This window comes from Plectrocnemia conspersa, unplaced genomic scaffold (genome assembly GCF_051122295.1).
Source record: "Plectrocnemia conspersa isolate PC_06_02 unplaced genomic scaffold, ASM5112229v1 ptg000012l, whole genome shotgun sequence".
Classification (NCBI taxonomy): Eukaryota; Metazoa; Arthropoda; class Insecta; order Trichoptera; family Polycentropodidae; genus Plectrocnemia; species Plectrocnemia conspersa.
This window is the reverse complement of record NW_028277176.1, coordinates 11514120-11542076: the sequence shown is the minus strand read 5'-3', so window position 1 is coordinate 11542076 and position 27957 is coordinate 11514120. Positions and strand designations below refer to the sequence as shown.

Sequence of the window (27957 nt, the reverse complement as noted above, 5' to 3'; positions counted from 1 at the left end):
TTTATCGAATCGATGCAATAAAAAGATAGAATGCTTATTGAACAATTAAAAACTGTTAACATCGCTACGAAGCAAGCCAAAGATGATGCTGATGTCCTCATCATAAAACCAGCCATTGCAGAATCTGAACAACAAAAGACCGCCCTCATCGTTAGAGAAGATATTGATCTGCTGGTTATTTTAATAGGATGAACCTAATCACATCAGCAAGAAATTTTCCTGAAGGAAATATGGGACATGCGTTTATTCGTCTAAAAGCTTTGACAAAATTCGTTCCAAAGAATATATCTTCTTTTTGCACGCCTTCAGTGGATGCGATACAACATCTGAGGTGTTTAAGAAAGGAAAACTGTAAATTATAAAAATGTTAGAGAAGCACCCTGATTTGTACCATCAACTGAAAAACCCTTCAAATATATTATTTGAAAATTTAATATGTGTTCTTTTAGCAATTTATAATGTTCCAAAATCAGAACATAATATTGAAAATTTAAGGTATTTCATCAAATCAACAAGACGTAACAAACCGGTGCAATTATCATTTCTTCCACTTACAAGTAAAGCAGCTCGTCAGCATATTGGGTCTACTTCCAACTCCAAATTTGGTTAGGAAAGGATTTACAACCTGAGAAATGGGGGTGCTTTTTGGTCTTGGCTCTTCAGAGCGCTTCCTGCAAGACGACTGGACATTCGATTCAATATTACAACCAAGCACCTATGATTTGCCACCTAATATAATGCTTTAAAGTAATTATGGGTCTCCATCGACTTAACTTGTAAATTTCGTTTTGCTACCGTTTCCTATTTATTTATTTTAGCTTGATTATGTTAATATAAAATATTTAATGAATATGAGTAATTATGTTAATACTGTGTAATAATCTTTATGTTTATGTTTATGATATAAATTTAAATTAGATTAAATTATAATTGTTTGTAAAATTACTGATAGTCACTGATAAGAGTTCAATTTCAAAAACGTTATATTTATTGCTATATATTTAAAGACTATAATAAAATTAGTGAATTTAGAAATATGTTTATTCCAATTTTCCATGTATCTCTACAGCGTATAAGCAAGTATATTTATCATTGCCCCAATTGCTAGTAACATTTATTTTAACATATTCGTATGGAATTGATGAACGATTTTTCACGTAAAAGGACTGATTTGGCGAACCATCGATGCGATAGTTGTAGCTTCCAAAATTGAATTCGCTTATATCGTTAGGCGATTCCAAACCCTATAAACAAAAAAAAATTGTTGTAATTGGAAAAACTCACAATAATCCACATATCACATATTATGGATATAAAGATTTGTTGCAACCAAATAATTTTACCTAATTTTTATTGCACGATGAATGTCAGACGGCAGACTTTATCGATTTAAAAAAAAAGAAAGATGTAAAAGATATGAAAATATTAACCGAACACAACGAAGACGAATTGTTTGACGAAGAGTTCGAAGATGAATTTAAAAATAAGGTGGATATGTTATGTGCATCAAGAGAAGAGTATTCCGAATCGTAGCGAGAAGCGTATTTATGAAATAATTACGTTGAAAGCGATTTACAATTTGTAGGAATATCTAGATAACTTTTACATTTTTAAGTTAAAACAAAACGTTAAAATAAAAATTTTGCTTCTCAGCTATTAAAATACAGATTTCATAAAATACTCACAGATAAGATTACATTTTTTGGTGCACTCGTAGTGATACTGTTAAATTGTTTCCTAAAAACGTGTTTGACTGTCATTCCAGTAACTTTTATTTTTTTCGATAATTTCAAAATAACCGCTCCTTTGGAGCCTGAAAACGGCCAGCATTTTCCTAGATACACGATGGGCTGCATAAAAACATAATAAATCAATAATATATATTAACATACGGTATAAAAATCAAAATATTTACATCTAAAATTTCGGTGGCTCTATTTTTATCATTGCACAAAAAATTTCTTCGAAGCTTTTCCACAACAGAATTTCCTGGTGGGATGTAGGTAGTGGTGGATAAGACTTTTATAACTTTTCCACCTAAATATTTAGAAGCAAAATCCAATTCCCCTTCGTTATTCTGTAAATTGTTCATTTTGGCCCCCTGGTGAAAATAATAACGTTGATGTCAAAATTATAAAAAAACATATGGTTATTAGAAGCTTTAATTTGACCAATTTACACGTAAACGTAAAAAATAAATAGCAAAATAATAAAATAAAACATACGTGTACCATATTGTATAAGATGTAAACGATGAATAAAGCAATCATTCCGACTGAGGTTAGTGCAAGTGCTTTATTGTCTTCAAGGAACGTTTTTTTCATTTGGTTTAGGTTTTGAATACACTGATGGGTTGATCCGTGTGTTTCTGAACATCTTCTTATAATTCTTCTTGAAGGCGGCATTGCTTTATTAATAAATACAATCAGGAGCGATTCGTGACCTTAAAAACAGATGGGACCCAAATCAATGTAATATAAAAAAACGATTAATCTATTTTAATAAATAACAAGTCTGGCATAACTTTATTATTATCTTTTTTATAAGATAATAAAAACCTAGTTCATAAAACAATTTTATTTGTGTGAATTTTATCTTCCCTCATTAACTTGTTATTTTTAATTTTGTAGTTTTATAGTGTAGTGAGAAATCGAATTTCTCACATATGTTTGTTTTAACAATCTGAAAGAACATTTAGTATCAACTGTAAAAACATTCACATTTGGAACTTGTGAAAATGTTAGAAGTTATAAAATAAATCAGATTGCAGTCGTTGAATTCGTTTGATTATGCATTTATAGTGAAATCACTAAACTTTTTATTATTGTACGTAACTTACAATTCTAAAAATAATCTTATTACCATTAAGGATATGTTTTTAATGTAGTAAATTACCGACTGCATATGTTACCGTACTAGTCACGGACCAGCCAACGCTGACCCTTTGTAGGTATAAAAACGCTCTTCGAACCAAAACAAATCGGTACATAATCTAATATTTATTGATTGCAGAAAATGGCCAAATATGCATAATATTTGTCTAATTATTCGATTTGATTATTTTTGGTAAGTACAAAAAAGTTAGATGCGGCTCGGCCCTGATGTCCCTTAATGACGACCCGACCCTGAATATAATAATAATTTTGATAATATTTTTTAAAGCAACTACAACATTGTACAACTATTAAGGAACCATACTTAAAATAATGATTTTATATATATAATAATTAAATTTAATTAGCTACTGAAACAATTAAACAGATGTATGCTAAATTTATACATGTGTGTAAGCAGGTACAGCCAAATATTGAATGACTCTCCTTCAAGTGATGCAAAACAGCACTATGGAATCTCTTTAAATGGTCAAGGAAGAAACATATTAGGTATTTAAACAATATCATAACTCTCATTTTTCCAACAGGGATTAGTGAGTAGAAGCATAAAACATAGCATTGAATTACTCAATAGAACACAGTCAAACATAATCTTAACAATATAGCAATTAAAAATAAAACAAGACAGCAGTGGCAAAAACTGAATCGACGCAATTAAAAACTCTAATAAATAAATTGACTAATGACATTTGTGATAAAATTCAGATTATAAGAATTCGTGGTCAATACTATAAACAAAAACCAGTAGATAATTAATTTTGTAATAAGAACTAAATCACTATAATATTCAAAAATTCCAGCGTTAAAAACTGGAAACATCATAGCTAATACTGACCATGAGAAGGCTGAGATTCTACCTAGCGCTTCTTCCACATTGTATGAACTCACTTTAAATTTTATATTTTTTGCGAATTCAATACCGGCAGATATTTTCATTGCGTTTATGTGCTTATAATGCGCAGAGAATCGTACTATTAAATAGAGTAAGGATCATTATTTTATCAAAAAAAAACATTTTTTTTGCTTATTGAGTAGTGTAACAAAAAGAAACATATATTTTACTTAATCGAATGAGACAAATGTATTAAATGAAACATGTCGCAAATTATAGGCATCTTATTGAAATGATTTGGATCAAACAAATAATGCACTTCGAATACTACACACAAAAAATCATTTAATAAATTAAAGCATATAAAATGGAGTTCTATGAACAAGTAGACATATAATAAGGTATGCGCTTGAATTGAAGGTAAATCTTGTATTGATTAAAGTTTAAAAACATCCGTAAATGAACTGTTCAAAGAGCAGAAAGACTGATTAGGCATAACAATGGCTTCTACGAAAACTTGCCAAAGAAGTAAAAATATAGTCGAGACTCTGTGAACATTTTCTTTTTTATTGTTTGTATTTAATCTCGCACGCGCAAATAATAATTCTAATTCCGATGATGAAATTTGATAGTTTCAGACTCATAGCAATATTAATAATTTTGAATTGCGTAGTATAAATCAGGATGTAAACCCATATATTTTACCTTTTTAGTGGATATAGAAAAGACGCCGTAAAACTGTTGAAAAAACAAAAGAACATGAAGTATATGTATACAAAAAGTAATAATTTAAATATGATATTTTCCTACATGAATTTAAAAAATATGTATTTCTGATATTTCTACAGGAAGTGTGACTAAAGTATGTAACTGTAAATCTTTGTGGTTTGTGGTAAAATTTATAACTTTAAATCTTTGTGGTTTAAAGTATCTGTGTAAATGGTAATAAAGCGAGTGTTTTCTAATTTAATTTAAGAGTGGATATTGCGAAGGTTTTTAACTATTGTATCAGCTATTTTTTTTCCTTGAAAACTAGTTTGTGCAGTCTATAGATCTAAAGGACTGATTGTGTGCGACTATGTGAAATGAAAATACTGCTCTAGCCAGTGCAAGCTGTCGTTCCTCTGCACCAAATGAATTTATGCGAAAATTTTGCGTGACGCTATGAAAAGTTGCTGCTACTTGATTTGTCTTCTTATGTTTTTGCAACTCAAATGTGTTGTGCAACGTCATTTCGTCCACTGTAAGTAATTAAAAATGTGGAATTGCACTGAGCGAAGAAAACATTACAATCAATTTTTGTCCGTTTTATAAATGGAAATTATTTTACAATATCATCATTGAATTTACAAGCTCTTCAGAGAGGCAACAAGTGCAGTCCGACGCTTCAGAGAAGCAACAAGTTAACGTACAACTATTTCATGATGGATGGTAACTAATTTTTTAAACATAAACGTCAAAGCCGCATCAGATGTCATAGAGGTGGCGTTTCTTTTGCAAAGTTCTTCTACCATTGCTTTCAATATTTCAAACATTTTCCTGAGATTAAACACTTTTTCAAATTTGTCTTGAGATATGTCAAGATAGATTTTTAAATCAATAAGCGCTTTCTTAATAAGTTTTTTTTTAGTCTTACTATCCTTCCTAACATGTCTTGTAAACTATTCCAACTTGTGCTGCAATCTAAAATCAAATTAAGCTCTCGACGTATTTCTTATTTTTACATATTTCTGAAGAATCATATTTTTGGTAGGCGACTTTCTGAATTTTTTTTCAATTACATGAAAACCATAGTTGTCATTGTCATCATCACTGTCAGACTGATCAGAATCGTTGTGTTCTTAAGTTTGATGTTGTTGAGGATGAAGAGTTTTCTTATTTTTATATAAAACGTCTAAGATTGCCAGTAAGCAAAACACTGCTGTTTTGCAAAAGCGCTGTTTCACATCCTAATACTGGCATCATACTGGCACTATTAGTAGTTAAGCAGACTAGATCACCTTTCAATGACAATTCAAAAGCGGATAGCCTATTTTCCAACAATTGTAAGCATGTTTAGGCCGGCATGCTGCCAATATCTTTTACTAGGCCAATATTGACAAAGTCATTGGTTAACATAAGACTAGAACAAGATGCCGTAGAAATCAATGCTCCTGGAATACCAGAAACGGCGATATCTTTCAAGACAGTGGAATATGGAACCTTTAAATGAGTGTGAAGGCCTGAAGTTGTACCTCCTAATGTTTTAAGTACATTGTTACAGTTAATACATTTGGCTGAGAGATTGTCCGTAGTTTTCAATACCAAACTGATATCTTTGCTTCCGACAGTTTCATATGCTTTTAATATTTAGGTTTATCTTTTTCGAGGTCTCCCATTTCTTTCTATCAATCTATGTTTTGCCGATTTATATTTTTTGAAAATGAAATACCGAAAATTTCTAAAATCCCGGTTTTCATAAATCCAATTACGATATTTTGAAGCATCCGTTTTAGTCCGGTATCCTGGTATATTTGAGAGTCGGGATCCCGGTTTGCGACCCCTAGTATTTATGTGGGTCGCAGAGCTAGAATCCGGAACGAATGGCCACCATAGGATAAGAGTTATGTTCATAAAGCATATTGTATATTGTTTTGTAACCCATTAAATAAATTAAAATATCAGAACAGTATTTATGAAATTAGATTGTTACGAAAAGAAAGGGGGGCGCAACAATTTTTTATAAAAAATGGAGGCGGAGGTATAAAAAGTTTGTAAGCTATTGTCTTCAAGTAACTGTAATTCAATAACTGTTTTTTTTTTATTTATTAAGATGCCACTAGTTTCATAATTTAATTTTAATGATTTAAAAAGTAAGGTCGATTTTTATTGTGTTACGACTGAACAATTCACGAGATGACATTTGACGCGAGCTGTCACATTGAAATTTTGTCATCGAGTATGATTTTTGACAAATATGTGAAACATCATAACTAAAATGGACGCCGCTGACATGACGGACGACAAAGACTCCGTCAAAGACATGCAGATAAAGTTTTCGGACACTGTGATCAGCGCTATGGAGCAAGTGCTCCCCAATTCGGACCAGCTGGACAATCCGGACTTCAACACAATAAACTACATAAACGCCCTCTTTCCGACCGAACAGTCTTTGAACAACATAGACAGTGTCGTATCCAAAATGGAATACAAAATAAGCACTATCGACGATGAGATCCAATCATTGGTGAGGGGCCAAAACGTGTCTAGGTTAGATGGACAAAAGGCGCTGGAGGAAGCGCACAAAGTCATCAAAGAGCTGTCAGTTCAAGTCAGAGACATTAACAAGAAGGCCGAGAAAAGCGAAGAGATGGTCAAGGAGATCACGAGCGAGATTAAACAGTTGGATTGTGCAAAATGCAATCTGACGGCCGCTATCACTACTTTGAATCACTTGCACATGCTAGTAGGTGGTATAGAGTCTTTGAAAAGCTTGACGCAAAAGCGGCTGTATAAAGAGATTTTGCTACCGTTGCAAGCGATCATGGAAGTGATCAAACACTTTGAGAGCTACACCGATATTAAACAAATTAAAGATTTGCACGATCAAGTCGTGCATATTAAAGAAGAACTGGGCGTACAGATCATGGCTGATTTCAAAGATTCATTCACAGGTATTATTTAATAAAATACATATATGTATAAACAAGTTTTAATTTTAATCATTTTAGCTCCGTCTTCGAAGAATTTTATACCAAATAAAACACTAGCTGAGGCGTGTTTAGTTGTATCAACATTAGATCCGTCCGTTAAAAAAGATCTACTCGATTGGTTCATAGGACTTCAACTACAGGTAGTAATAAATACACACTCGGATAACCACTGTTACTGATTACGCTGCCAGCATTCAAGATGTTATCTTTTTAGGAATATATTCATCTATTCTCTACTAACCAAGACACAGCTTGGTTAGATAAAGTAGATAAAAGATATGCATGGATCAAGAGACACCTTATCAAATTCGAAGAATCGCTCGGTTTCGTATTCCCAGGTGAATGGGAAGTCTCCGAGATGATTGTGATCGAGTTTTGTAAAGTATGTGTATTTTATATACATATATATATTATGTAAATATTTGATTGATGAATATTTTATTTATTTATAGATCACTAAAGCAGAGTTGATTAAAGTCATGGCTGTTAGAAAACAAGAAATTGATGTTAAATTGCTTTTATATGCGATTCAGAAAACATTCCATTTCGAAACCTTGTTAGATAAGAGATTCACAGGTGTAACTTTGCGAGATCCGAACGACGTTAAGAAGAACGAATCGTATGAAAAAAAGCAAGATAAAGTGCACCTTTCAAACTCGACAAATCCGTTTGAAAACGCCGATGATGAAGATACGGTATTTTATTTATCATAATGTTTTTTGTCGAGTTATTTTATTCGATTTCGGATGCTTCGCTTGTGACATTATTAGGTTAAACTTACTATGATAGAAGCATTCGTTTTTAAATCAATTCTTGTCACATTATCCTTTTGAATTATTTATTGTCATGGTGTGAGGAATTTGAAGCAAGACGTTTGAAGCGAAAGTACAAATATATTCTTGCTTATTTAAATGTGTCAGTTAGGATCACATATTTTTTACATTACTTTTCAACATAGTCTCCTTGTGAGTTTCTGTACTGTAATGTCATGATCCCAGTCTGATGAAATCAGCCACGTCATATCAGCTTTTTCCAGTAAAATCCTGCCATCGCAGTTGCAGACTTTTTATAACAATATTACGATTTACAGAAAACGAGAATTAATTGAAGTATATCTAAACCGAATTTTTGCCAGTAAGAGGGCGCAAAAAACAAGTATCCCTTCTCAGGAGTCAAAAATCCTCGTCAAAAGCAATAAAATCGTACCATCGCTGATTTTATACGAATTATTAAATATGAAAATGTGTTTTAAATGTACTTGAAAAGTAAATTTCATTGGCAAAAGTGCCAGGACGACATTTTGGTTCAAAAAGAAGTACCAGGACGATGGCCTGGCCTCACTACACCACTGACTTGACCTAATTAAAGTTCTAAAATTATAACAAGCCTGCAACGTAAAAGTTGTCTTGGATGTAAGTGGTGATTTATATAGTTTTTCAGGTGCTGATTACTGAAAAAATCAATCACATACAGTTTAAACAGCAAATGGATGTTTTGCAACTGTCAAATTGAGTTTCATAGACATTTTAGAGCAGCATATACATTATAGAGCAGCTTTTGTGCTAGCTTCTGAATCGTTAATCTCAGAACTGATTTGATGGCAGCCCTAAAATACTCACTAACAACCCCTAACGTAGATATTTATTGTCAAAATTCCTAGAACGAAATTCTTAAAATCACATTTGACACTTTCTAAATTTAATGGCATCCCTACCCATTGAATTACAGATGTTTTAACGGCTATTGCTGCATTATGACTGAGTCGAAACTCATAAAGCATAATATACCTTAACTGAGAATATTTTATCTCCACTACCATTGTTGATTTAAGGTTGAAATTATCGAAACAAAAAATATCCCATTACTAAATAGTATCATTGATATGACTACTGTTAACAAACGCCTAAAGAATAATGAAATTATCGTTAATTATGAAAAGTTATACGTTTTTGCAAATATAAGAAAAAACACAGACTAATGGGACAACCTGATACAATGTCTCAAAAATTAATTGCATTCCATTGCACTGTTTTGGTGAATCCAAATTGTTCAGCAGCACAATAGAACTACCAACATTGTGGGATAGTTTGTGCTATGGTAATCTATAATACTTAGATTCAGGGAATTTTGGAATTCAAATGGATTTTAACTAGTATTTTTCTTTTTCCATTATAATATCAATTGAGTAAAATAAATGTGATGTAACTGGCATAATTTTATGAATCAAGAAATTAATTTCATTGTCTTTTACTGTTTATTTTAGGTACTTTATTCTATTGACAAAAACAAAAGTTTAAAGGAGACAAATTGCGAGTGAAGTATTAATATTAAATTTAGAATTACGTTTATTAAATCTATAAATAAAATGAAATTGAAAATTATTCAAAATCATAAATTGAGATATCCTATAAAAAAAGCTAGCAATTTTCAATCGAAAACGATTACACTCATACATTAGATATTTATTTTAATAATATTTGTTATACTTTTATAAAATCTTTATTCTAAATGCGTGTGTGGATTTAGGAATCAAGCGAAAAGACTGAATTACAATCGGACGTACCAGAAAATGCAAGTCAACTTGCAGCTGTTGAAAAATCGCCGTTCATAGGACTTATTGGAAGTTGCTTTGAGCCTTATTTGTATCTTTATATTGAAAGCCTCGATACAAATTTAGCTGAATTGATGGAAAGATTTGTGCAGGTGTGTAATTCAAATACGATTTATATGTAGAAGTTATCAATATAAGTATTTTTAATTATTAAATATATGTTCAGGATGCTAAGCAATCTCCACCAGGAGCTTCTAGTTCAATAGATGGCAGTCAAAGTTCGGTTCTGCCAAGCTGTGCTGATCTATTTTTATTCTACAAAAAGTGTATGATTCAATGTTCTCAACTGACCACCGGTCAACCAATGCTAGGTATTTTTTTATTATAAAATCTAATGTATTAAGTCAGTTTCATCCGGACAAATTTGTGTTCAGTCACGTTTTTGAAATATGTAAAAATGTCTGAGCTTGCTAGGTAAAATTGCAGGGATTACCGGATGTCTGATTTTGTATACTGTTTTACCGGCTTAGTCATACTAAAATTTGAATCAAATCTGATTTAACCCAAATGTACAGATTTTGTTTTATAATATGATAACTACAGTATTTTACCCACTTTTAAATGTCTTAATATTTTTTAAGTCCATTATTTTTAGAGATCATATTTTAAAAACGATGCATTACAGATCAAAAGAGAATATATTATATTATATATAATAGTGGATTATTTTACAAAAAATAGAATTAAATATGCACAAATTTATGGACTGAACTGATATACAAATTTAATTTACAATATAATTCACTTTATAACGTTTAGGTTTGACGACAATTTTTCAAAAATATTTGCGTGAATATGCAATGACTATCTTGCAAGGCAGTTTACCAAAACAGACAACTCAAAACACGACAGCTTCGTCGATAGCTCGAGACCTTCAAAACCTCTCCACGGCTCATTTGATCCACAACTTCCAGAATTTGCTCAAAGAAGGAGACTGTGTCAGGTAATAAAATTTAAACTTTTACTTTACTAAAATTAAATAAAAAAATGTGTCCTCAAAAACTGTTGTATGTTATACACCTATGTATGTACATATGTACATATATAGATAAACATTTTGACTACAGGTTGTTTTGTCATCTCCTGATGATAGTCAACGATATTGCATTCATTTTTTTGAAAACCCTTTGTGGTAGTTATTATTTAGACACATATATTACCAAAAAATTCAATGCAATATCATTGACTTTCCGATATATCGAAATCTACCTAAAATGAAATAAAAAAAAACAGTTTTTGAACAAGTATTACAAATTAAATCATATCTACCTTGTTACCAGGAGTTTGTTTCATGCCACTTTTCTTGTGATATTTACATATTTCTTACTTATGACCTATACCTTTTTATATATTTTTTACAGATTTACAAAGCAAGAACTATCTCGAATCACCTGTATCATCACAACCTCTGAGTATTGTTTAGAGACGACCATCCATTTGGAGAAAAAGCTCAAAGAAAAAGTATCCCCAAACCTAGCTGAAAAGATCGATTTATCGCAAGAGCAAGACTTATTCCACAAGATTATATCCAACTCGATTCAACTGCTTGTTCAAGATTTAGAAATCGCTTGCGAGCCATCTTTATTAGCAATGACCAAAATCACATGGGCGAATGTAGATTCGGTCGGCGATCAAAGTTCGTACGTCAGTCAAATAATATCACATCTAAAAACAACAATACCTACTTTAAGAGATAACCTATCTTCTTCGCGAAAGTATTTTACGCAATTCTGCATCAAATTCGCCAACTCGTTCATACCGAAGTTTATTCAAAATGTTTATAAATGCAAGCCGATTTCGACTGCTGGATCAGAACAGTTGCTGCTGGACACGCACATGTTAAAGACTGTCTTGATGGAGTTGCCTTCGTTAGGGTCTCAAGTTAAAAGACAAGCGCCGGCAACTTACACTAAAGTAGTCGTTAAAAACATGACTAAGGCGGAGATGATTTTGAAGCTGGTGATGGCTCCGTTGACGGTTTCGAGTGGTGCCTCCGGTTCCTCCGCATCTGTGGATAATTTTGTCGAGCAGTACGTCCGACTGTTGCCAGAGTGTTCGCTGTATGAGTTCCACAAAGTGTTGGAGATGAAAGGTGTCAAATTAAATCGGGGCGGTGGTTGGGATGCGGCGTTCAAACAAAAGTCAAAGAATGTTGCAAAATAAGACCCTAATCTTGTGGTGCTTAAATTGTAATGTGTACTTAACATTCCTTATTTTTTTTTATCAATAATATTGTATGACTAAGAGTCCAATTATTTTGTTTTATTCAAATTATTTATAAAATGTTAAAATCAGCTCACATAGGATAAAGAAAGATAAAGATTTTTTAAAACGAAACTAACTTTATTTTATTTTTTTATGTGTACTATTTTTGCTACAAAGAGACGATTAAATTATGCATTGGTTTAAAATCTATTATTAGTTTTTTGTTTATCGTTTACAGTATTTTATTATAATATTTTTTATTCTTGAATTTTCAGCAAAATTCATTGTTTTGCTATTAAAAATCATGTATACTTATATTTTTATTGATTAAAATAAAGTATACTGACTAAAAGCTAAAACAGCTTTGTCATATTATTCTTATTAAATCTGACAGGCGTAAGCCCAATGCGTTACAACAGGGTAAATCTGTACCAACTGAGTAAGTCAATCAGATATAATGATTACCTACAAGTAAGTTAATTAACAACCAGGCTGAAAGACTGGGAATCGGTGACATATGTGGTAATAATTATAAATTATTATGTGTAATATAATTTACAACCAATGGATATTACTGCAGCTAGGGCCGGTTTTATAAATAAATATTCGAGTACTGTTGCCGGGGCTTGAACCCGCAACCTCATAGTTACTAGTCTGAGACGTTACGGACTACACTATTCCGTCCTTATTATGAAACTGTGTGGGTTGTTTTCTATATACTCGCACAGTAAATCACCATAGCCACGATAATTACAAGAATGAACGTGACAATAGCATAATATAAACAACGACTAACTGAACGTATCACCACAATAACCCTCGTAATGTCCAGAGGAAAAAAACGATCCCTTGGACATTAATTACCCTCGAAATACAGAGAAGATATTTTTCTTCTGTGTATAACGATTGCGCAAACAATACGCCATCTGGCTACAGAAAAAAGCACCGTTATCACTATTCGATCTTCAAAATGTCCATCAAGCAAATTTTATTCTTTATGGCGTAGACATATTTTGTTGGTCGAAAAAACGAGCGCAAAAATTGGTTGAATGATCTCTGTATTGTTATAATTCGTAGGAGAGCTTCCCAACCTACAATACATAATACCAGTCTCTAAGAAACATCAGACAGAGGCGGACCACGAAACAGACGTCGAGAGATACATAAACGACCACACACTCCAGATGGCAGGAGGACCTTCAGTTGACACTACGAAACGAGTAACAAGAGACATCAGATGACCATCGGACATCATTTATCCACCAGCTCTTGGAGAAAAGCAATACTCTTCCAAAATAGTCTGTTGCAATATATGTACAACGAAATAAACTGTTACCAGTTTTCAACGTATATTTCTGGCTACCCCTTAGGGCTAGAAACGTTAAAAAACCTATCGTGAAAATTCAAAATGTCCCTAATTATTTTTTTATTTTTATTTTGTTTTAAACATTGCTAAAAAACATACACGTCTGTTAGTTATAAAGTATTATAATTAGTTATTATATGTTTTGAGTTGTGCATATTAGTTTTAGTACAGATCAATAGATGTCTATGGTAAAATTTTGATTTACGAGTAACGCGGCGTTTTGACAGCTCGAATTGTTGCAGCAATCGGATGTGACTTTAGATTATATTGCACAATGTCGTTTTCATCATGCATTAAAATAGGTGGGTACGTTAAATATGAACTATTTTAACCCGTATAGTAAAACAAATAAACATTTTGTAGAGCCAGGTATCGAAAATCAAGATGTCAAACCAGCATTTGTTAAGGTAAGCAAAACTATGACAAAATAACAAAAAAAAAAATACTTCAAAATCTATTACCCTTTTAGCTTGAAAATGTAAAAACCGAATATGATATCAGCGAAGACAACGATATAGAAATACATAATGACATGTTGGAAATAGGTTAGATTTTATTTTTCTACTCGTGTTACATTTAATTATAAATATAACGTATTTATAATTTCAGAAAATCATGATGTCAAAGATATAATACTCAATGGCAACGTTAATGATGAATCTTTTCAAAGCAATTTGCATGATACGCATCACCTAAATGTGCTTAACAATCAAAATGAAATAAAAACACCTACTTTAGAAAAAATCAATAATAATTATATATGCAATGAATGTGAAAAAGAGTTTACGAGCAGACATAAACTCATGCGACATATGCAAGTTCATAAGAACAACCATAACTTTCAGTGTGAAAAATGTGGTAAGAGATTCAGAATTAGAAGTAAACTTAAAACACACATGGACGTTCATATCGAATCTCGCGACTTTAAATGTGAAAAATGCGATAAGACGTTCAAAGCAAAAATTAATCTTGTACGACATATGGACACTCACGGCCAATCTGGCAACTTTAAATGTGACATATGCAATAAGCTGTTCAAGTTTAGAAATATATTCTCGAGACATATGGCTATTCATCAAGATTCGTACGATTTTAAATGTGGCAAATGCGGAAGTTCGTTCAAAACTAAAGTTAATCTTCAACAACATATGAATGTTCATAAAGATACCTTCGACTTTAAGTGCGATCAATGCGATAAAGCATTCAAATCTAGAAGTAGACTCACATGGCACGTGAGAATGCATAAAGATGTTGAATTTTTCGATTTAAAGTGTAAGGTTTGTGCAAAAGGGTTCAAAATGAAAAGCAAACTTTCGAGTCATATGCAAACACATAGCAAAATTCGCAATTTTCATTGCGATAAATGCGGTAGAGCTTGTAAAACTAGAATGAGCGTTATAAATCATTTAAGAACTCATGTTGGCCTTAAAGCCTTTGAATGTAGCAAATGTGGAAAAGGGTTTATAACTAGGAATAAACTTAACTATCACATTAAACGTAGTCACAAAAATGATTAAATTATTTAAAAGTGATGAAGTCAAGCTTTCTACAACATGGTCTGTCAATTTTTTCTTAGTATCTTCCTTTGCTGGATCCATTTTGTTATTAGTTTATGGTGACAGTTTTAGTCTTTGGGACCTACAGAATCTGATGATGGTTTCTTCATTAACTAATTTTTAAAATTCCAAGTTAGTGTAGTGGTGGACAATATGTCGCCTTGCCTAACCACATATTTAATTTCGAAACTCCCGAGAGAGATCATCTTCTACATTGGCCACTGCTTTTGGTTTCAATAGTTTGGTACTTATTAGTCTCATGTATTTTTCTGGAAATCTTTTCTCTAATCAAACTATCGAACGCTTGCTTAAAGTCTTATAGACTTTAAGCAAGCGTTATAGGTGATAAAGTTGTATATTATATTCATATGCTTTCTTCATGGTGTCTCATGAGGTGTATGTGATTTACCGTGGATCTGTTCAGTTTGAAACCGCATTGACTCGAGATTTTTTCATTGTATTTGCCTAATATATTATCAAACAGTTAGGAAGGCTATTTAATAATATATTATAATAAATATGTTAATTATATATGATCTACTTGTCATAGCAAGTTTGGAAAAAAAAATTTTCAAAACAAAATCGGCGATTACTTATTGGAAAAAATAATGTTGCATATGAAGTCAACATGTAATTCGACATATTTTATGACAAAAAAAATATTTGTTCAGTGATATTTAATTGTGATTCGAGATATTATTATTATTATAACAGAAAGCCTTATGTTACGACCAGTACTACAAGTAGGTATTGTAATATCACCTGACTAAAAAGTAGACTGTGAATCAGTGACATTTATTTTATTAATTTTAACTATTTTATAATATAGCTTTGAATCACTTGATGTGCATCTGTGTTCAATCTTGTTGTGAGAATCGTACTCAAGGTTTATTCTAATGCCGTCCTTTATTATTAAAATAAAAATAAGTACTAAGTTTTGAACTATTATGTAAGTATATAATAACATAACTATGAGCAATATCTTATACACTGACAATTAACCTATATTAAGATAGCATAATAATATGTAAACAGGGCAGTAATTAAACACACTATAATATTGTGATAATTGTTTTAAGGAAGCTTCCAATGGGAGACTTTATTTTTTACTTGTTGAGCGTAATAAGTGCCTGGCGACTGAGGGAAGGGAAAAAGATATACTTATCATAAAAAATGCTTATTATCCTTAACATATGGCATCAGAAAAAAATATCTTGAACTTCATAGTAATTTTTATAACTATGAATGTATTTTTATTTTATAGTGTAAGTTTATATTTTTTAATAAATACAATTATACAAAAACATTTATTATTTTGGTAACTTTCAAGTATAGTTTTAAAAAAACGGGGATGGTAGTGGGCAGCACATTAAACGGTTAGAATTAAAATCAACTTTAGGTCAGAATAAAAATCAAATTTCGGTCAGAATTTTATTAACAGTCTGGGCATAATTATAATATTCAGAGACAGAATAAATATCAGATGGTTGTAATAACAAGAGTGTACAGTCAGATAAAAAATAAAGGACGATCACGTGAATTAAAATAAGTATCATAACATTTATAAATATAAATGAACAATAAAATATTTATTTTAGAAATAGTTTATAAAATATTTTGTTTGCAGCAATATTGTTGGTCAGAACTCGAACACCCCATGAATAACTCGCAACGAATCTATTTAATTGTATGTAGGGCGTGAAAGTATTCAGAGCCATGAACAAAGCAGGAAAAGATTGATAAGTTGGCTTACTTTGTATTTTGACTTGACTTAATAAAAGTTGAGTTTGGTTAGGTTTGGGTTTACCCAGAAAATGTACGTTTCGCAACTATTAAATTGCTTTTCATAGACAATTTAGGGCAGCATATGATTTCACTAGCGCCTATCAATTAAATTATATTTTTGCTAGCAGAAATATATATCTACTGGTAAAAATGTATTTGGACTTCACTAGAGAAAATATAACTTCACTGATACATTATACATCGCATGCAAATAAATAATGATATGTATGTAAATGTATATATTACTACGTACAGAAAAGTTGAAATCATATAATTTTGTCGGGGGCCTATTTATATATATTTATTTAGATTTTATTATGGCCAAAACTTGGCGGCACTCTGGTAACACTGGCGTGACAGACTCTCTTCTCGTAGGGACTGGCGGGTTCGCTGGCCGGTGCGGGCCCCGCGCGCCGTTCACTGTATAATTATATAAATAACATGTAACTTCAGCAAATCGGCAATAAAATACTACTGCAGCGGCTCAATATTGTCTAATTGCCACCCGTGATTTCACTAAAATGACACTTTTCTAAAATTATTTTCTGGATTGATTTGAGACTGTTTTATTATTTCTTTGAGATGTAGCCTGATAATTTCTGGTTTAGAATTAGAGAGGTCATTTCAAGTTTTTTTAGGGGGAGGAAGCAAAATTTTACCAGTCAGTGGTCGTTTTTTAATATTTCTGTTTCATTAAGATTCATAGTATTTCATTGAATGAAATGCATTTTTATGACTAAATTCATTCAGTTCCCTCCCCCTCCCCAAATAACATCTCTGATATTGCTCATTTAAATTGTATTCATGATAAAATGTTAATATATTTTTGGTTCTTAACATTGCTAAAAAACATACACGTCGGTTGGTAATAAAGTAATTAATTATTAAGAAATGTTACGCATATTAGTTTCACTACAGATTAATAGATGTCTATGGTACAATTTTGATTTACGAGTAAAGCAAGACATTTTGACAGCTCGAATTGTTGTAACAATCGGATGTGACTAGATTATATTGCACAATGTCGTTTTCATCCTGCGTTAAAATAGGTATGCTAAATATTTACCATTTTAAACTATATAATAAAACAAATAAACATTTTGTAGAGCCAGGTATTGAACATCAAGACATCGAACCGACTTTTGTTAAGGTAAGCAAAAATATGACAAACTAACAAACAAATGTATTTATAAAATTTTATACATTTTTAGCATGAAAATGTAAAAAGCGAATATAATACCAGAGAAGAAGACGATATAGAACTACATAATGACATGTTGGAAATAGGTTAGATTTTATTTTGCTACTCGTGTTTCATTTTATTATAATTATAATGTATGTATTTATAATTTCAGAAAATCATGATGTCAAAGATATAATACTCGATGGCAACGTTAATGATGAATCTTTTCAAAGCAATTTGGATGATATGCATCACCTAAGTTTGCTTAACAATCATAATGAAATAAAGACAACAACTGTAGAAAAAATCAACGATAATTATATATGCAATGATTGTAAAAAAGAGTTTACGAGCAGACTTAAACTCTTGCGGCACATGCAAATTCATAAGGACAAACATAATTTTCAGTGTGAAAAATGTGGCAAGCGATTCAGAATCAGAAGTAAACTTAAAATACACATGGACGTTCATATCGAATCTCGCGACTTTAAATGTGAAAAATGCGGTAAAACGTTCAAAGCAAAAATGAATCTCGTACGACATATGGACACTCACGACCAATCTGGCAACTTTAAATGTGACATATGCAATAAGCTGTTCAAGTTTAGAAATATATTTTCGACACATATAGCTATTCATCAAGATTCATACGATTTTAAATGCGGTAAATGCGGAAGTTCGTTCAAAACTAAAGTTAACCTTCAACAACATATGAATGTTCATAAAGATACCTTCGACTTTAAGTGCGATCAATGCGATAAAGCATTCAAATCTAGAAATAGGCTCACATGGCACGTGAGATTGCATAAAGATGTTGAATTTTTTGATTTAAAGTGTAAGGTTTGTGCAAAAGGATTCAAAATGAAAAGTAAACTTTCTAGTCATATGCAAACACATAGCAAAATTCGCAATTTTCATTGCGATAAATGCGGTAGAGCTTGTAAAACTAGAATGAGCATTATAAATCACTTAAGAACTCATGTTGGAGATAAAGCCTTTGAATGTATCAAATGTGGCAAAGGGTTTATAACTAGGAGTAAACTCAACTATCACAATAAACGTAGTCACAAAAATATTTCAAGCTTTCTACAATATGGTCAGTCAATTTTTTCTTAGTCTCTGCAGGATCCATTTTGTTATTAGTTTCTGTTGACAGTTTTCGTCAATCCTTTCGAGGTGCCTTAGTTTTTGAAACCTACAGAATCTAGTGATGGTTTCTTTATTAATTCATATTTCAAATTCTGAATTCTATTTTATTGTCGTGGTGAACAATATGTCGCCTTGCCTAACCACAGATTTAATTTCAAAACACTCGAGAGAAATCATTTTCTACACCTACCACTGCTTTTGGTTTCAATGGCTTGCTACGTATTTTACCAGAAATATTTTCTCTATTCAAGCTATCGAAAGTTTACCTGAAGTCTATAAATAGGTGGTATAGTTGTATTTTATATTCATATGCTTTCTTCGTGGTGTCTCATGAGGTGTATGTGATCTACTGTGAATCTGTTTAGTTTGAAACTGCATTGACACTCAGGATCTTTTATTGTATTTGCCTAATCTGTTATAAACATATATATATATTATTATAAACAATTAATATGTTGTATATACATATAGGTATGTATCTTCTTGTCAAAGTATTTGTACAGGGATATTTAATTGTGATACAAGATATTATTGTAACAGAAAGCCTTGTGCTACGACCAGTACTACAAGTAAGTATTGTAACATCACCAGACTGAAAAGTAGACTGGAAATCGGTGACATTCATGTTATTAATTGTAACTATTTTATAATATATGTAGCTTTTAATCACTAGATGTCACCATGCATCCGTGTAATTCAAGCTTGATGCTAGAATCGTACTCGTGGATTATTCCAATGCCGTCCTTTATTATTATAATAAAAATATGTATTATGTTTTGAGCTTTTGTGTACATACCTATAAGCAATATCTTAAACACTGACAATTAACCTATGTTAAGAAAGCATAATAATATTTAAACAAGGCACTAATTAATTACACTATAATGTGATATTTGTTCAAAGAAGGCTTCTAATGGGAGACTTTATTTTTTACTTTTTAAGCGTAATAAGTGCCTAGCGACTGATAGAGGAGAAAAAGATGTGTTATAAAAAATGGGTATTATCCTTAAACAGATTTATTTATTTCTTTTATTAATTTATTATTTATAGCTAATTTTTACATCAAGAAATTTTAACTCAACATACTATATAACGTAATTATAAATTATCTATGTCATAAGATTGCAAAATAAAGAAAAGAAAATATCTTAAACTTCATAATAATTTTTACAAATATGTATGTATTTTTATTCTATTGTATAAGTTTATATTTTTTTAATAAACACTATTATACAAAAATATTTATTATTTTTGTAACTTTCAAGTATAGTTTGGCGACGGGAGGATGACGCTTGGCAATTAGACACAGATTGAGCCGCTGCAGTTGTATGTTTTTATTGAAGTTACATGGTGTTTATAAATATACAAGGTTGCTAGTGAAGAGAAACTGTCACGTCAGTGTCACTAGAGTGTCGCCAAGTTTTGGCCATAATAAACATGAATAAATATGCTTGCTACAATAGCTTAAAAAAACGAAGAGAGTAATAGAAAACAAATTAAATGAATAAATAAAAATTAAATCTCGGTCACTAATATATTCTTCAGAGACATAATAAATATCAAATGATTAGAATAAAAATTTAGGACGATCATGTGAATTAAAATAAATATAACATTTATAAATATAAATAGACAATCAATTATTTATTTTAGAAATATCTTAAAAATGTTTCGCTCGCGCTATAACTGTTGGACTGGTTAGGTGCGAGCGAGCGTTGCTCAGAACGTTGAGCACCTATAAATAACTAAAATAAAACTTACCATTTAATATAAATTCTGGCCACTTATATTCTGAACTTTTAATATAAATTTTGACTACAACCGTATTAAAATTCTGACCCGGAAAATACGGGTTATAGTATGGTCAGTACCTCTCAGATCATTACTAAAAGCTTATAAAACTAATTGCTTTATTTGTCCTTTAAATCTAGGAGAGTATGTAAGTGCGAACATCTTATACTGAATTCATTCCTGTCAGGAACTTAATATAGAACTATCACTACGCTTCCGACTTGGAACGAACGAGCATTCAGCAGAAATCGCAGAAAGTAGAAAGAGAAAACACCCACTCTGTGCTTCACATCAGACCTGGTACAGATAAGAAGTCACCGGAATCTAAGAGTTCAACTAGACTTCTTAGACAACGAAAATTTTAAAACTGTTAAATTAAAAAACAATAGTGATGAAACTACTTTGATATGGTTCAGAGTACTGGACTGTATGAATAAATGCATTTGCAATTAAAGCAATATAAACTAGATATAATGATAACGAATACAATTTTAATGAGCTATATAAAATAATTGTACCATAAAACGAATTGTACGTGCATTATTGTTGGACAGATTAGAGGCGAGGAGCTTTGGTCAGAACAGTGAATACCCCATGAATAACTCTCCGCAATGAATCCTTATCTGAAGATTTACCTTATATAAATGCACCAACAATTCGTTTTATCTTTATTCGTTTTTAAATGCACATATCTCTTTAAATAATTCCCTGTTAAATAGCATCCAAATCAACAAAACTCACATGCAGGGATAAATAAGAGGCAATGTGCACTTACATAAACTCAGCAAGTAACATAAGTGTCTCTCAAACGCTGGCAGCCCATCCGTACTGCGCTATTTAAAATATTTTGAAGAACGAAAAGTTGTGCAGCAGTAGGTATTGTTTTGATAGAAATTACCGTGTGTTGTGCATTAAAAGAAAATTGACCAATTTCTTCAGCATCAGTGCTTCAAACATCGTCTTCATTGTAGACAACTGCTGGGTTTTGTGATACCGAAAGCATAACATACACGAGTCATGCTATTTCGTACTCAGGTTTGACACTGTTATTTCTTAATCAATGTTTAAAGAATCATCTTAGTGTTTGTAGAAATGCTGAAAAAGAACATGATAAAATGTTGATATCGCAAAGTAGTCAATTTTAAAATTACAATCTGTAGTAATCAAGTTACGATACTTTCTGATGACATTTCTCCTTTCGAACAGTGAGACTAAGGCCTGAAAAATAGTAGTTAAACATATACTATTCATAAATACATTCTGTATCGAGAATATACTTAGTGTCTTATAGAAGGAAAATAATCAACAAATCCATATTAGATCTGGCTATCCAAGAACAGCTGTTGGTGATAAGATATAGAAAATTCTCCGGTTCTTCAGTTTATTGTGTCGAGAAAGCAGCAACATAGAAAGGCTCATCATTATTGGGAATATCGAAGGAACAGGTAAATCTCCCAAAGATAGATGTAGCTAATAAAAAAAGCAACAAATATGTGGAGAAGAATCTAAAAAAACATTAGTGCCACATTATAAAGGAACACAAAATTATTAGTCAAATTAGTTTCTACTTTTTAGACTCAATTATCAAATAAGTATTTGTGGCGATGTTAATACTTCTCATTCAAGATCTCTTATTTTGAAAACAATTCTTCGAACGCCTGTTTTGTCGCATCTGGTATTAGTCACTACTAGCTTGGATGAACGGAATTGTAAGCTATCCATTGTTTTTTAACCAATACTATATTAGTATAATTCAAGCATTGTGACATTAAGCTCGCCTCATTATTCTCGGGACAAGGAAAAGGTAAATGTAACATATGAGCAGAGATGATTTTCAGTTGGTACTGAATGTTAAAGGCGTTATTAATAATAATGCCGCTAGAGTTGAACCGTTTGATATATACAAATAAAGTTCTCTAAAAACAGTTTGTTGTTGATGATAAAAATTAAAAGTGTAATATTTCTTACTTTAATCTTCAAGTACGTTTTACTAAATGACCTTATGGATTTTGTTGATGGTAATGAAATGTAATAGAAAATAAAAAAACTCGATGAATATTTTGAGAGCTAAAATATGTTTAAAGAAATATGTATAAAACTATTTCAAAGCCAATATGTACAATTATAATTTAAACCTGGGCTACAGAAAAAAAATCCAGAGATTTAATTAAAAATATTGAGATGCATCACAGATGATCTATGTTAGTGATAAATAAGAAAGCAACATAATTGTTGATCTCTAGACAATTTTCCAGACAGTAATAATAATATATAAGCAACGGGTCGTGTATTTAAGGTAGTACTAAAACTCAATAATATACTATAAATATTATCTGATTCTCTATTAACGCATTTATAACAATTAACTTGATGAGAAAATTTATAGAAAAATTTGTCACTATTCTGCATATTAAATCTTGGTTGAGACAAGGATCTTCTGGTTAATGAAAAATAAGCAAGAGAAGTCCCTATTATATCTCGTCAAACCAAATATTTGCATATACTTAGCATGTAAATATATATTTAATTATGCACAGGTTGTTGAATGTTTCGAATATCACCACTGCTTATAAGTATGTTAAAGCGGAAACTAGTAAATAATATTTAAAAAAATTGTAATCTATGAATAAACAATTTTATTCAATCAAATAAAACGTGTATCTTTGTGCAATAGGATAAAATTATGCAACAAAACAACGATTAAAACAAAATTTCATTGAAAAAGCAAATACAAATTTGACTATAGATAGAAAAAGAATATATAATACATATTGTAATGTATGATTTATTATGTTAATTCTTGTTTATACGTATCTTCTTACAATACTGAAAAGGATTAACTGAAATGTGACAATATTGCATATGTTTATAAACTACGTCTAGTGAGATAATCAAAAACACGTACAGTTTTATCGCAATATATAGAAAAGATAAGTCGCAATTATTTGACATGAGATTAGATAAATATAACGATGTTAAATGCTTATTAAATGACGTGCGACTCGCTTAAAAAAAATTACAAGGCATGTTAAAAATATAATTTTATCCGGCCAGACCCGCTATCGCCTCCGACGCAAAGTATTTAACATCTACGTCCTGGTCGCTGTTTAATTTTTCCAGTATTGGTTTCACCTGAGGTTGTATCACGTTCGGATCCAACCACGGACCCATCTTCTGCAGTGTCTTAGCAACGTTGAATCTGACATTTGCGACTTTGTCGTCAGCCATGGCCAAAACAGTCGGAAGCAACACTCTGGTGGTGATGTCCTTTCCGCATGCCTCCGCTAACAGATTGATACAGAACAAATAGGTCATTCTGTGCAAGTAGTTTTGATCTTGCGACATGGACAAGACTTTGGGTATGATGTTTGTCTCGGCCCACTGCGGTCCGAATTGCTCGACGAGCTTCTTCAAGTTGAGCGTGGCCGCTTCTCGGATCGCGTACACGTGATCCACCAGCCAGCTCATGCACAAAGTGCTCAACTTCTCGTCGAACACCTCCTGGCCGAGCTGGCCGGCCAGCAGCGGCATGTATTCGATAATGGCCAATCGAACGCGCCATTTGGTGTCTTCGGCCAGCTCGACGATAGCGGGCAGCAGAGACTGCGACAGTTGCTGTATTCCGATCACTTCGTTGACGCTTTCCAAATTGGATATGATGTTGAGGCGCACTTCGGCGCATTCGTCTTTGAGTTGGCTCAAGAAGAGCGGGAGCAGGTGTTCTATTGTATTAGTGCGGCCCAAGATGGGGCAGAGACCCATGATAACGGAGGCGAGCGCAGTCTTGACGTGTTGGTTTGGATCGGCCACTAATTCTTTAATCTGCGGCATGATTGACGTCATTATTATGTGCTCTTGATGGGCTTTGTCTAAATGCATGCAGAATTCTTGAACCTGAAATAATAAAATAGTTATATTATAATTTAAGATGAACTCAAGAGTCGTCACGCTAAAAGGAGCTAAAAAACTGTCTATAAATTTTACAAGTCAATTGAAAAAAGATGGGTATCAGATGAGGCTTATGAGTAATTGTTGGTCAACAATTAGCTGAGTTTCAGGTTGTTATATTCAATAATATTTCAGAGGAAAGCTTATGATCATCGACTGGAACGTAAAATGAACAAGAAGAAAAAGAAGATGTTTGGATCAAATACAGAATGTATTATAATCTGCAGTTCTATATCATAATTCTAATCAACGAGGAAGAACATATTTATGGATGATCAAATGATGTGATAGGATAGGTAGTCAGTTGTGTGATTTTTATGGCTATTAAATGTTGCTACATTTTCTTTTGTAAAAAATACAAATTGAATGAAATTATATTTATACATTTCTTGGGAATTATTAAAAGCAAAAAACATACATCGATTCAGAATAAAAAAATGTTGACTTAAAACTGATTCATTACATTATTATACTCGGAATTTTATTACTTGTCTAAGCAAAACCTAGAGTTTGAATGGATAATAATGAAAATATGTCAAAAAGAGTGTAATAAAAAACGACAGAGACATTTATTGCTTCTAAAAATAATATCTTTTGAATCGGGTATTCTTTTTTTTTTAGATTACACGTTATATTCTTTCATCACCAGTAGAAGACATGTGGTTACAACAAGATGGCACAACTTGCCACACATCGGTGCAACGTTGGATGTTTTGCGTGAAAGTTCCCAGAGCACATTTTGGTGATTTCAACTGGCCATCAAGATCATGTTATTTAACCAGGGCTGCGGAGTCGTTGGAAATTTTCCCAGACTACGACTCTGAATTTAAAAATTTCGATAAGATAATCTTAAATATTAAATCTATTTTTAATTATTTATTTTCAAGAAATAACAAAAAATAATTAATAATTTTTGGTATACAATTTACGTGATTTTTCTATACATATTGAAAATGTTGTTGAGTTCTGAATTTTTATGAAAGGATGTGGGTAAGATAATGTGTTAGCGAATTAGGTGTGAAAGTAATAAGTAAATATATACTATTTCTAATATGTCATATAAATATGACCAGTGTAGAAACATGACCCTGGATGTCATTAGCTTGGATTAGTGCCGTGCCATTGTATGTGTGACCACGTCAGTCAGCTGTTGTTTGGTATTTGATTAGCAATTATTGGTTGGGGCGTAGAGTTGAAAAGGAGTCTGAGTAGGTCGAATTTTATGAAGAAACCTTGACAAATTTATATAAAATACAATTAATTAAAAATTTTAGCACCCCAAAAGAAGCAGATTTTAAAGCAGACAACTGTAGTTGTGATTATGCGCGCATCTGCTAATTAAAAATCTATACAAAGATCTCTTTCAAATGTACCAAAAGTGTGAACGAATAGGGGATATTAACTAACATAAAAGTAAGATAAAAGTGACGGTTTATATACTTTGCTAGCTGCGGCAGCGCGGACTTCGGCTTCCAAGTCTTTGAGTAGGCTCTGGAAGGCGGGGACGAGGTCGGCTCTGGAGAGATCGAGTCCGACGGCGGCTTGGAGTTCCCCGAACTTGTCGGCGACCATGTAGCGGACGCGCCACGAGTTGTCGACGGAGCAGGCTCGGACGGTGGGCATGACGAGCTGCTCGACGTCCTCGGCCGGCAGCAGACTGGCGATGCTGATGGAGGCCTCGACGGCGAGGAGGCGCACCGAGTCCTGCTCGTCCTGAGCCAGGTTGACGAACATGGCGATGATCTCGCTCTTGAGATATTCGATCTCGACCACCTTGGCGAACTCGCCCAGCTTGGTGGCGGCGGCGCGGCGCACCATGGGCGTGTCGTCCTGGCACAGTAGTCGGAAGTTGGAACGCAGCTCGGACTTGAGCACGGCGGGCAGGTGGGGGTAGCATACGGCGAAGAGGCCGCAGGCGGAGGTGCGGGTGCTGAACCAGTCGCCGGTCGCGAGCCGCTGCACCAGCGGGAAGAAATGGTCCTCGAGCAGCTGCGGCGTCTGGTGCGTGGCGACCACCTTCAGCGACTCGGTGGCCCTGTCGCGCACCACCGTCTCCTCGACGGAAGCGAGCGACTCGAGCGGCGACAGCAGGTACCACGAGTAGTCGACTCCGCCCACCAGCGGGATGAAGTCGCCCAACTGCTCGGCCAGCGCCAGCAGCACTTCGTCCTCGTCGTAGATCGTCTCCTTCAGGAAGGGGATCAGCTCGGTGCGGGTGCGCTCCACGCCGAGCGCCAGCGCGATCGTCGACAGCTTCTTGATCGAGTTCAGCCGCAGCTGCACGTCTTCGTTCTTCAGCTCGTCTATCAGCACGGCGATGGGGTACAGCGAGTCGTCGACTCCCGCGTCTCCTGCGACGCCCGCCATCTTTGCGAGATTGTGAGACCGCCGACTTCTACTGCGTTCGCTCCCGCACCACCCGCTTGTCAAACTGCGAATCGCGAACGCCGCGGACTTGCCTCGGACTCGGCGCGCGTTCGGAAAACCGAAAAAATAAATAAAAACATTTTTTTACAATTTACACACGACCATTTTCAACTCTATGAAATACTACTTGTATTCGTTTCATTTTCTACCCTCAATTCATTGCATTGACTCATTACGCCTGGAATCCATATAATAGAACATCATAAAGAGTGCGCAGTATTCAAATATTCCTCAAGTAGTATCTATAACGATCTGCTATGATCTGCTATGAGCAACGTGCTAAATTTCTAGATAAACTTCCAGTGTTTTTCGAAAGTCATCGACGACCTTGTAAATGAAATTATGTCACATTTCTTTACACTGAAAGGTAATTAGTTATAGCAAGCCCACTTCTATAAAGGAATACGAAATTGACTGCACTCTATTTTTTCAACTCATTTTAAAATCATCCGCATATATTAAAAAAAATCAACGATTTTTTGCTGTTTCCATGTCATTAATGAACAATAAAAAAAGCA

At 33.0% G+C, this 27957-nt stretch overlaps 4 protein-coding genes across 6 annotated transcripts; 2 read left to right on the top strand and 2 right to left on the bottom strand.

Annotated features, from left to right (window-relative positions):
* Nucleotides 1-1023: 1023 nt before the first annotated feature.
* LOC148228211 (SUN domain-containing protein 3-like) lies at nt 1024-2532 on the bottom strand. 2 transcript variants are annotated; one of them, XM_088199902.1, is made up of 4 exons: nt 2226-2532; nt 1916-2101; nt 1686-1850; nt 1024-1244 (listed from the first exon to the last, which is right to left on the bottom strand). In XM_088199902.1, exons 1-4 carry the CDS (start codon nt 2403-2405, stop codon nt 1041-1043), a joined length of 735 nt encoding a protein of 244 aa, XP_088056028.1. In that variant the 5' UTR covers nt 2406-2532; the 3' UTR covers nt 1024-1040. The 2 variants fall into 2 exon arrangements, with proteins under 2 accessions (XP_088056028.1, XP_088056029.1); XM_088199903.1 differs by having other exon boundaries at nt 2232-2532.
* A 4084-nt stretch (nt 2533-6616) lies between these two features.
* Nucleotides 6617-12366, top strand: Vps53 (vacuolar protein sorting 53). Its single transcript, XM_088199895.1, has 8 exons — nt 6617-7379; nt 7437-7558; nt 7633-7800; nt 7871-8113; nt 9945-10121; nt 10196-10340; nt 10789-10972; nt 11391-12366. The coding sequence occupies exons 1-8, from the start codon at nt 6704-6706 to the stop codon at nt 12190-12192; spliced, it is 2517 nt and encodes an 838-aa protein (XP_088056021.1). The 5' UTR covers nt 6617-6703; the 3' UTR covers nt 12193-12366.
* Nucleotides 12367-13770: 1404 nt separating this feature from the next.
* On the top strand, nt 13771-20512 carry LOC148228209 (uncharacterized). 2 transcript variants are annotated; one of them, XM_088199898.1, is made up of 7 exons: nt 13771-13902; nt 13964-14007; nt 14070-14145; nt 14210-14458; nt 18048-18091; nt 18153-18228; nt 18297-20042. In XM_088199898.1, the coding sequence occupies exons 1-7, from the start codon at nt 13875-13877 to the stop codon at nt 19238-19240; spliced, it is 1461 nt and encodes a 486-aa protein (XP_088056024.1). In that variant the 5' UTR covers nt 13771-13874; the 3' UTR covers nt 19241-20042. The 2 variants fall into 2 exon arrangements, with proteins under 2 accessions (XP_088056024.1, XP_088056025.1); XM_088199899.1 differs by lacking the exons at nt 13771-13902; nt 13964-14007; nt 14070-14145; nt 14210-14458 and adding an exon at nt 17295-17990 and having other exon boundaries at nt 18297-20512.
* Nucleotides 20513-23682: 3170 nt separating this feature from the next.
* Nucleotides 23683-27452, bottom strand: Pp2A-29B (Protein phosphatase PP2A regulatory subunit A). Its single transcript, XM_088199896.1, has 2 exons — nt 26453-27452; nt 23683-24958 (listed from the first exon to the last, which is right to left on the bottom strand). The coding sequence occupies exons 1-2, from the start codon at nt 27377-27379 to the stop codon at nt 24107-24109; spliced, it is 1779 nt and encodes a 592-aa protein (XP_088056022.1). The 5' UTR covers nt 27380-27452; the 3' UTR covers nt 23683-24106.
* Nucleotides 27453-27957: the final 505 nt, after the last annotated feature.